We start from the raw sequence: 11,718 nt of genomic DNA, 5'->3' as shown, positions 1-11,718 counted from the left end.
CGTGGCATTCAAAACACACTATAAATAACTAATCCTTCTTTGTCGTTCGCGTTTCTTTATTCGTGTGCTGTAAATTTTGAAGCAGATTTACGTGCAGTGCATTATTTAAGCGTTTATTAATATTTAATATCGTGCCTTTGTGATGTACATTTAATATCATATGATGGTTATGATATGAATGTACGGTTCACGATAAACAGGCATGAAAAAATTGCATAATATTTTAGAGATCACATCAAACACTGTCTAAAGTAAATTTATAATTTTCTGAGTTTTTAACATTCTCAAGTGATGCCAAAAGAGAAGTTGTTTTCAACTTTTTTAACAGTGTCTTTGCTGGTATCGGTTTGTGTGGGACAAAATGTTTTGAATAAAGAAGGTAATTTGAATATTTTAGTTATTTAAGTTAGTAGTAGTAGATGAACTAGCAATTGTAATTAGAAATGCTTAAATAATATTAATAGAATATGCTCTTATTACACGTAAATGTTTTTAGCTATTCTTTATACAAAATTATTAAATTTTAATTTACCCTTTGAATTTATACAAAGATTGCGAGGGTGAAGCTGACGTCGTATTTTTGGTTGACGCATCGTCATCTACTACGCCTAGCGATTTTTACAACTCGTTGAATTTTGTAAGAGACATCGTGAACAACTGGTTGTATGTTTCTCCTGATTCCACCCATGTCGGGCTGTCAACGATCAGCTCTACAGGGAAGTCTGAAATATTTTTGACTGACTACACTGATTCTAATTTTTTGAGTTCAGCTATTATCGGTAAGCCGGTGTTTCGAGGGGGGATTGGAAACTTGAAAAGTTCCCTTCAGTTGGTATCAGACGAAGTTCTCAGGACCAATAATGGAATGCGCTCATGGGTAGCAAAAGTCATAATCCTTGTTGTTTCAGATACTTTGATTCTGCAGAATGACTATTTTAGAAGTGATCTCAACCGACTAGCGTTGGATCTCAGAAGTTCAGGTTTTTTTTTTGTAATACAGATTTCATAAACTTTTTAAAAACTAAGATTCGAAAAAAGAAAAATCATTGTTTTGTTCAATACTTACTATAAATGACTTTTTTGTTTTCGTGTGTACGATTGCAAGATTTTGTCTGTTGGTTACTCTGTGACGTTTCTTTTTTTTCTGTAACCTAGGCATAATGATCTTAGCAATGGTGTATGGAAATTCACAAGACCAACTAAAAGTCAATTCATTGCTGGATGAAATTCTACCGTACCCAACAAGCAATTACAAATATTTTTTCAGAAATGGCTCGTTTGCTGGACCTGATATGATGGGCTCCATACAGCAACTCTGCAAAGAAATCCCTGGTTGGAGAATATTCGATTTTGTTTGGACTTGGGGGTTTTATGAAAAATTGAGTTTATGTCATTAAAAATATTTGTTTATAGTTCTGCTTAATATTATAAGCACATCGATGACGTGAATGTCAGTTAAATTTCATCATATAATTTTCACTTGAGTTTTCATTTGCTTCACCTAGTTTTGATTTACTTTTTGTTAATTTTAGATCAGCTTCAAAAGTTCTTTTTTTAAGTCTTCTTAACTTCCAAAATTTAACGCGAGCAGAACCAACATATTTTTAATTAATAAATACTTTTTTCACTTTTAAAATGGTTGAAATATGAACATGAACATTTGAAACATAAAAATAAAGATATAATCGTTATCAAATCGTTATCAGCTTGCTCAGGGCAAGCGGATATTGTATTTCTAATGGATTCAACTGGAACAATTTATCCTTCGGATTGGGAGGCCGATGTAAAGTTCGTCAGCTCTGTGGTTGAAAACATGTACATCAGCTCGCAAGCCGTGCGTGTCAGTGTTGTCAGATTCAACATCGAACCTACGAGATTTTTTTGTTTGAATAATTACAACAATAGGTATGAAATAGTTGAGAAAGTCAACAAAGATGTGGTTTATAACAACGGAGGAGGTTTGCTCAATCAACATTTCATTTCATAAATTAATTTCTGTTGTTACTTTTTTTTTTATCTAGGAACTAACACGGCACTTGCTCTTCAATTTGTTGTGGAGCAGGTGTTCACAGCATCGTGTGGATCGAGACCAGACGTACCAAAAATTGTTATTATTATTACCGACGGGACATCCAACATTGACCAGGTAAGCATTTCATTCTTTTTATGTTTAGCACGGTGTCAATTGTCACAAAACCTTATTTTAATTCATTTTACTTTTTTAATAAAGGTAAAAACCATCCCAACAGCCAAAATGTTAAAAGACAAAGGAATTCAAATATTTGCGATTGGTGTAGGAGACATTGACGAAGCGGGAAGGAATGAGTTAATCGGCATTGCATCTAGTCCGCCAAGTTCATATTTTTTTAAGGTTAATGAATTCGCAGACTTGAAGTTCCTCAAAAATACTTTAGTAAAGAGAACGTGCAAACTGCCACCATCGAGTTAGATTCTAAAATATTTTTTTCATGGTCACGATTGTAATATTGTGACATCATAAAATTAAATTTTAACTGAATGATGCAGGTTGTAGCAGTTTGTTGGATCTCATATTTATTTTGGATACTTCGGGAAGTATATTTCTTAATGATTACAACAAGGAAAAGTTGTTCATCATCGATCTTATCCGAAAAATGGATGTAGAACTAGGTTTTACAAAAATTGGTTTTATGACTTTTGACACACAGCCGAATGAAATCTTCTCTTTAAGAACGTCAAGTAACACACAGGATTTAATAAATCTTGTTCAGTCCGCTCCTTATACTGGAGGTGTCACAAATACTAATCTAGCGCTCAAATTCTTGAGAGAAACAGCATTCTCTGAAGAAAGAGGTGCGAGAAGGGGTGTCGCAAAAGTGGCTCTTTTAATGACTGACGGAGCTGCAAATAATTTTACTGCAGCAACGCAAGAGGTTTCTATTTATTATTTCTTTTCTTTTTTGTCAAGTTTTTTATAAAATTTATATAGCCTCTTAAATCTGCCTGTCTTAAACGTGTTTTCCAATTATTTTCAGGCTGTATTGACGAGAAATGCCGGTATTGACATAATTTCTTTAGGCATAGGTTAATAGTATTATGTGGATGTTGTTCTTTGTATGTTGTGTTATTATGTAGATAGTTCTGGTTCTCTATCTTGATGTTGCGATGAATACCGTATCCACATAGGAACAGGGAACTAGCGGATCATTGATGTGATGCTCGATATCAAACTCGATTATCGTTAAACGAATGTATAATGGTGACGAATTAAATTGATGACTTACGCGATTTAGTTATTATGTTATTTACGACGATAAAAAATATTGTCTTTTAGCGAATTAAACACAAACTCACCCATTTTAGTTTTACAGTTCTTTTTCCAAAACAAGGTGATATATACGAATAAAATAAATGCTACGAGTAAAATCTATTTGTATGTCTTGAGTCCTATCTGTTGCGTGAGTTATGTTGTGTCCTTCCCGTCTTGTTCCGTCTCGTCTCTCGAGTAGACTCGTGTATGTCTTATGTTCTTCTTCCCGTCTCGTCTGTCGTGTAGTTCTGTGTGTGTCTTCTGTAGTTTTTCTCTCTGCTTAATGCTGCATCTCCTTATATAGGAGAAGGTGTCTGCGCGTTGGCGTTTTAGTTTCACATGCGAAAATGGTTGCATATGGATCTAATTACCTCGTCTGTAATACTTTGCATACCAGTCGTGATGAATTGCGGTCAAGTGTGTCTTTCTCTTATTTAATATTTCTCTGTTTGTGGTTTCGTCTGTCTGTGTGTATGCATTTTGCTGTGTGCGCTGGCGTCTTAGTTTCACATGCGAAAATGGTTGCATATGGATCTGATTACCTCGTCTGAAATATTTTGCATACCAGCCGTGATGAATTGCGGTCAAGTGTGTCTTTCTCTTATTTAATATTTCTCTTTTTGTGGTTTCGTCTGTGTCTGTGTGTATGCTTTTCGCTGCGTGAATATATTTTCTCTGTGGAACAATAAATACGTCAGTCGTGTTTTTATGTGTTTTAGTCTTTGTATGTGTGTGTGTGTGTGTGTGTGTGTGTGTGTGTGTGTGTGTGTGTTGATTGATTTACATGATAATAGATTTTAATTATAGAATTTGTTTGAAATTATGAACGTGCTTATATTTTAATGTTTTAACTATTGTATTAAAAATGATGATTTAAATGTTGTGAAAACTGCCAGGAAGTATGATTAACAAAAACGAGCTGCAAACAATGTCTTCCTATCCGAGTGAGAAGAACACCATTTTTGTTGAATATTATGACCTTCTGACAACTGCATCTGATCCGCTGCTTAAACTCATTTGCAATCGTAAGTTTGAAGTTTTTTAAATCGCCGAATAATTTAAAAATGAATACACATTTTTGATATAACAATGCTTAAAAAGGTATTGAAATCAGTATTATTTGTATAATTATTATGCGACAATGCCAAACCTCGCATTTATTTTACAAATTAGAATTTTTAAATTTAGTGTCATCATGTTGGAAGAAACGTCTAAACTTCCAAAATATTTTGTTTGAAAAAACTTGGATGCGTATGCCAAGAAGCAACAATTTTTAAATTTTGTAAAGATTTTTGTAAAACTGATGTGGGACGTCGCAAAACGACGGCTCTTATGTGTTGTTCATTGTATGTATTGTAGTCTCTGGTAAGTAATGTATTGCTTCGAAGTGCTAAAGTTTATAGATGGAAATTTGTTGATGGTTTGTTGATATTAACACAAATTATATGAAACTCTTTGGCATTTATAACTTAAGTTAAAGATGAACCCAACTTTACATCACCAACATAAGGCCTAAATAACCCCTAATATAAGTTTTATTGTTCAAGTCGAACCCCCTTCACCCCTTTACAAAATTTACAAAAGTCACCAGCCCATTTTAATATTTCAATAAATTGGAGCAGAAATAACCACCTCGATAACCTCCCGTCGCCATATTTTGACGAATCAGAGATTATATAACACAGTGGGTTGATTTCAATTATTAAAACTGAATAAAAAAATCTAACTATAAATGGGTAGATGACGTTTGAGCTATCGTTTTATTTTTATGAGAATACAATAAAAGTTATAAACGTGAAATGGGTACAAAAGGTTAACATAGAAACAACATAGCTGCTTTAAACAATTACAATGCTTTGGCAAATATTTGATGTTTGTTTCACCAGAGATCGACAATTGTTTGAGTAATCCGTGTCTTAATGGAGGTACATGTCAGAGTGGTCTGAACAATTTCTACTGCAAATGCCCGGGTAACTTCACTGGCCCTAAATGCGAAAAAAGTACATTTTTATTATTTTTTTAAAAGTGCTTAAGTCAAACATTGTTTTTTGAAAGGATGCCATTTATGTTTTTTTAATTAATTTTAATTTTTTTAACATTTTGTCATTTTTTTAGTAATCATAAGATGAAGATGTCATCAGATTAAATTAGTTGGTTGCAAACGCATTGCTAACACAAATGTATTTGCATAATATTTACAATGATAACATAATAGTCTTTGATGTTTTTTAAACAATATAAATTTTTTAATATTAATGCCGACTGTAACGAATTCAATTTTAAAAACACAATAAAAGTGCGAATTAATTTTTAAAGTAATCATCATCGATGGTTTGAAACAGGATGTACGAACTACGTGGACCTCGTTGTGGCACTGGACTGCTCATCGAGCCTTCTTTATTCCGATTACATTCAGGCCCAACTTTTTACGCGCAATCTCATCATCAGTCTCAACTTGAATGTAGGCAGTCGCGTTGGAGCTCTCATATTTTCCGACAAAGCTGAAGTGAGTGGGATTTCTAACGCCAACTTATGGCTTAATATTTAATTTGACAAAAATGTTAAATATACTAAATAACAAATTGTAAGGAAATATTGGAAAATTTTAATTTAAGAAACATCAAAAGTCAATTGCAAATTGAAACACCGCTTTGGAATCGTTCATTAATTTACAAAGTATAAATCCGACCTTTTGAGATAAATAGTGTTTTTCTTTTTGGCGTAACTATTTTAACAGCTTTTATTTTAAATAAATATATTGACGAAAATCGTATTATAATGTACATTATATTATTTTACGTTGTACGGCATAATGTTTGTTTTGCAGATTCAATTTCAGCTGAAAACTTACACTGACACGAAATCTGCTCTCAATGCGGTCAACTTTCGATTCGTTGAAGGCTCTACGAACACCGCAGAAGCAATCAGAGTAGCCAGAATGGAAATGTTCCAACCGTACAATGGGGATCGACTCAATGCACCTAATGTTTTACTGCTTATAACCGATGGTTATTTCCTAATTTTATTTTTGACTATTCCATGACTTTATAAAATATTTTAATAATTTATACTTATTTTCTTGAAAAGTTGTATGACGTTCAAATTTTCCATTTAAAATGTTTTATTAATTACGTCTTAAACTTCATCCATAGAATTACATTAGTTTCTTGACAATTTGAAGGCCAGTCAAATGTGCAGAACAGAACGTTGGATGAAACGAGACTGGCCATGAACGCCGGCATCACAATATTGACCATCGGCATTGGATCGTACGTTAATGTCGACGAACTTTCAAGAATCACCAGCTTCCCAATTTCGGCCAACATGTTTGTCATCAGAGATTACTTCCAACTGACTGACATTGTTACTCCCCTGTCTAATGTTCTTTGCAGAGGTTTTCTTCAATTCATCCAACTTTAAAAGTTAATTGTTGTTTATTTTCAAATTTTTTAAGTAATTATGTTTCAACGAAGTGTTGGTTGCTTATTTTTTGGTTTTTCTTCAGATGTGGACGCGTGTGCATCAAATCCCTGTCAAAACCGTGGAACGTGTCGAAGTACCATAAACAGTTTTTCCTGTGATTGCCCCACTGGCTTCATAGGAGACACGTGCAATCTGCGTCAGTTTTTTTCTTGCCGATTGAACTGTTTGGTCATATTGCATTGAACTGACCTAATTTGTTATTTTGTCGTCGAAATGATCCTTCCACATCTTATGAAATTTTTGAAATTCGATCGTAGCTTGTGTCAACCAGATTGACGTAGCTTTCCTTATTGACGTGTCTCAAGACATGCAGCCAGAGATCTACAAAAATTTGACGGATTTCATCAAAGGCTCTATCAGGCAGATGGATGTTCAAAGCGGGAAAACGCGGGTTGCAATTGTTGAATATGCAGAACATGCTAAGGTGAAATCAAATAAATATCAAATTTAGATTTTATTTTGAAAGTCAGATCAGAGGCATCTTTTAGTTTGAAAGCAATCATCATTTTTTGTTATATTCAACTCTGAAATACACTTTGAAACAAAAACGTTCAATATTAAATAAGTTTGTTTTGAAATAATTGAGTATGTTTTAGCTTTTTGGTATGTTTCATTTGCTAAAAATAATGAAGATTTTTACCACTTTGCAGATTTTTTTATTAAATTTCAACTTAAAAAATATACTTTGTTAAGCAATGCTATTTTCAATTAACAACCAAGCATTCTTCTGTTCATGAAAATAGAAGCAATCCTTGTGGCATTGGTACTGTGCTTTTTCAAGCGTTCATGCAAGCGTCGTTCGATTGTGTTTGCGACTTCCATAAATAAGTGAACTTGTTTTCACGTTTAGGTGATAATTCCTCTGTCTTCCAGCACAACGATATACGATTACATGTTTCTCACCGATCAGCTGAGTTTTGGAGTGGAAAAACGAATGATATCCAGCGGTTAGTTTGCTTCAGTTTGCACAATTATTTTATTTATGACAGATTCTGAAAATTTATAACTAAACAGGTCTCAACCTTGCCATCAACAATGTCTTCACTGCCAGTAGCGGGGACAGAGCGGACGCCACGAACATCGCAGTCATCGTGACCAGAGGACTGCCTCACGCTTCTGATACAGATGTCATGTCGGTTGCTGTGAAAGCTCACGTTGCTGGCATTTCGACCATCGTTGTTGTCGTTGGACCGGATTTCATTCTTGGAAGAAATTATCTGCAAATGAGCAACTTGGCCAGCGAGCCGATTGCTTACAATTACTTTTCGGTCTTAACGTTTGGTCGCTTACCTGCGCAGGCCAGTCTCGTCTCTGCCTCCATGTGCAACAGTTAAACATTTTAAAGTTCACAATAACATTGTTTTGATTAACTGGTGCAGATCATTTTTATCACGCCGCATCGCTGTACGTAGCAACTTCTGTTGTGTCTTCGCTTGAAACAGCATCAGCTAAATGAGAGCTAATTTACTGATGTCAGTGATGACATTATCGCACAAACAATTATCATGTTATGAACGCTATCACGTTATAACCATTAGCGATTAACTGGTGCAGATCATTTTTATCACGCAACCATTTACCATCACAAAGCACAATGCTATGGAACCAAGTTTTAGATCGTGGTACCACGCATTCATATTGCAATATAAGTAACACCTAGTAGCTATTTGCTGTAATTTTACAAGCTCAAACATGTTTCCTTTGCGGTTAGTTTTGATAATTTTTATCTAATCAGCTTAGGAGCGTCGATATACAGAAATATTGTTCATTAGGATTAGATCATTTGACGCTACTGAATAAACGATTCATAAATTTTAGTTGCAAAATAATTAATAATGGAGAAATTCTGCTTGAAAAGACAAGCTCAAATATCTAAAAAAAAATAGAATACTCTTGTGACCGTTTCAACGTTCAACAAAATTTTCAAACAAAATTTGAGACGTTGCAAACATTCAAGAACTATTACAACCATTTAAGAACTATTACAACCGACAGACGTGTCAATGTGCTCCTCTCAGACGTGTTTCAACGGCGGCAAATGCGCGGAGGGATTGAACACTTTCACATGCTCGTGTTCCGGAACATTCTCAGGCTCAAGATGCGAAAAAAGTTAGTTGAAAGTTTAATGTTTCTGTTTTTTTAACGTTAATTATTAATAGTGTAAATTAAATTTATCTGTCTAACCTAAGTCTATTTAGATCATTTATTTTGTCGGGAAGCTTTTTTGAATTTTGTTTAGCGAGGTCAATATAATCATAATGAGTTAAAAACATTTCAAATCTCGAGAAGTTATTTTAGAACTCAAGAAAATCTAATTAAATTTGCTAAAATTTTTAACTAAAGACTAAAATTATTGAATAAAACAAACAGCCTGCAACTCGCTGGACCTTGATGTCGTCTTTCTGGCTGACGTCTCTGGTAGTTTGGAGTTGGGAGGTTTCGACATAGCCACATCAATTATGAAGCGCATTACAGAGGGACTCAACTTCAGATACGGTCGAACTCGTATGGCTTACGTAACGTTTGCTAACGATCCTACAACAGTTTTCAACTTCAACAAGTTGGTCTGCAGAGTTGTAGCAATTTAGCGCAGTTAGTTTTGTAGTATTGCAGCGTCTGCGGTGTTATTTATGTTCTGCGAGAGAGTAAATTTTGCATTAGACAGCGTTAATTAATTGGCGGTTTAATCACCGTAGGTTTTGTTTTATTTGTTTATTGCTTCAAAGTCGCTCTTTTTTTGCTACCTTTCGGTGGTTTGTGGTTCGTGTTCTGTTGTTTACCTCTGTGGTTTTTAATTTCATTTGAAGGGAGATCTGTACACGTCTGAGATCAAGGTTAAATGTTAAAGGTCAATTAATTACACTCTTCCAAAGTTCAGAGGATTCAACAGAGCGCACAAACATCGTATATGAATACATGCTAAATGACGAATCACGCACGAAGCATGTGATAGGCGGGCATCTTTTTGTCATATTCAAACCCGGTTACTGCGAAACAGCACCAGGCGACCTTAACCATTAGACCATCACGCCGCCCTCATCACCAGTTTCAAGTGGTGACTTTCAATGCATGTGATTGGAAGCGATCAAATAATTATGATAGACTCCTTACTTCATACGTTAACGTTGCAATGATACTTAAATCAAACTTCATAGTAGTTATGGTTCGTTATTAATTACTAATCATTGTTTGTGATGGATGCAAGTTCGTTCGCTCATTGGAATCACATAAAAGTTACAGTATTGAAATTAAGTAACTACTGTTTTACAGTATTTACTTTTTATAAATAAATTAATTATTTTGAACAAAGATTAAATATTTTAAATTTTGGCGAGAAAAATTAGCGGTAGTGGTAACGATCTTTACGCAGAACTCTACGAAAGTAGTTTGTATCGATAGGATGGTGGCTACATTTAATATTTAGCAGCTGTAGCTGTGCTTCATGATCAGCCTTAAAAAATCCGTTGGTTTACAACAAGTTTTATGATTTAATTTGATCTTTTTTTTGTTCTTTGTGAATATTTCATTTTGAACATTCTGCTGCAATTAAATTAGTAACTTTTGCTGATTAATTTCAACGAGTAGGTAACTTTGATTGGTTGAATGAAATTTCAACACTGTTAAATAATCCAACCTTCTACATTCAGATACCTTGGTGTTGATAACAGTCAGATTTTTGTCAGTGCCCTCAACATTTACCAAGTTTTAGAGTGGACGAATATTGCAAAAGCTCTTCGACACGTGAACAGCAACGTGCTGAGACCTGAGGTTGGCCATCGGATGGGTGTTCGAACCGCTGTGGTTGTCATCAGCGACTTCAAACCAACTGTCGATATTCTCGCCACTGCACCTGCTGCCAACGAACTGAAGGCAGCGGCTGAAATATTCGGCGTCGGCTTGTTAGAAACCCCTGACGAGGAAACGATGAGGATGGTAGCCAGCAGTCCCGAGTATGATTATACGTACAAAGTCTCCTCTACGTCCTCCGTTGCCAGTGCCGCCGACATGATTTTGGAGAAGTTGTGCCAGTAGGCTAGAATGGGAGGCCGAGTTTATTATTTTTTATATGTAAATAGTTTCGTTTTGTTCATTAGTCAAAATTTGTGTAAATTATCAAATAAAATTGATTAAACGTTAAATATTATAAACATTTTAGCTAAGTTGTTGTTTTCAAATCGCTTCTTGTTAATATCGTTATAGAATACTGGCGACATTATTTGCCAAACTTTTAATCATAGCTATATGTTATAAACATGTTGCACAGCGTTTGCCTAATTTTCCAAGTCTTGACAATAAACAACATTCTTGCAGAACTACAGCTGATTGGCTTGTAACATGAACAATTTCTTTCCACGCAAAATATATTTGTTTGGTTGGGATTGAGGACCATTTTTATGTTAATGAATTGCAGTTCGTTGGCTGATGTTAAAAACTGACGATCGTTCCACCATTGTCTTGTTTTGTTTAGATGCAACAACGATATGATCACGCTTGTTACGCATGTTGTTAAATTTTACTTTTGCTAAACATAACGAGGTTTGATTATCGCTGGCGATATTTATTTTTGTTGTCATCATTACAAATTTATTTCTGACATAGAAACTTTTTGTTGTTAAAATCAACGAAAATCATAAAACTTTAATTAAAAAACTAGCAAGTAGCGACTCAAAAATTAGAAGTAGAAGACTTCAGGCTGGGATTGCAAATCGGCTGAATAAACTTTTGCTAAACATAACATATGACATAGCGTAACAGATAAACAGATAACACAACCTATAACATTACACAACATACCATGACAGAGTTATAGTGGTTCGTCACTAGGCTTATCACAATGTAAAGGAATTTTTGAGGCACCGACGATACAAACAATACAAAATAATAAATATTGCAAATCGGTTAGTTCATGGCTAAAAGTTAGTAATTGTACATGTTTATAAATTTGT

At 34.5% G+C, this 11,718-nt stretch overlaps 1 protein-coding gene across 1 annotated transcript; it reads left to right on the top strand.

Annotated features, from left to right (window-relative positions):
- The first annotated feature begins 141 nt into the window (after positions 1–141).
- HELRODRAFT_189175 (hypothetical protein) lies at positions 142–11,369 on the top strand. The gene is made up of 21 exons (XM_009027217.1): positions 142–379; positions 552–980; positions 1,156–1,332; positions 1,707–1,958; positions 2,022–2,146; positions 2,231–2,444; positions 2,527–2,912; positions 3,015–3,063; positions 4,186–4,314; positions 5,176–5,289; positions 5,632–5,795; positions 6,117–6,297; positions 6,471–6,683; positions 6,795–6,908; positions 7,030–7,196; positions 7,623–7,719; positions 7,787–8,101; positions 8,768–8,881; positions 9,143–9,332; positions 10,420–11,094; positions 11,132–11,369. The coding sequence occupies exons 1-20, from the start codon at positions 292–294 to the stop codon at positions 10,802–10,804; spliced, it is 3,903 nt and encodes a 1,300-aa protein (XP_009025465.1). The 5' UTR covers positions 142–291; the 3' UTR covers positions 10,805–11,094; positions 11,132–11,369.
- The last annotated feature ends 349 nt before the right edge of the window (positions 11,370–11,718 follow it).

The sequence above is a fragment of the Helobdella robusta genome (genome assembly GCF_000326865.2).
Source record: "Helobdella robusta unplaced genomic scaffold HELROscaffold_5, whole genome shotgun sequence".
Taxonomy (NCBI): Eukaryota; Metazoa; Annelida; class Clitellata; order Rhynchobdellida; family Glossiphoniidae; genus Helobdella; species Helobdella robusta.
The sequence above is the reverse complement of the archived record's forward strand: the minus strand, read 5'-3'. Positions and strand labels throughout refer to the sequence as shown.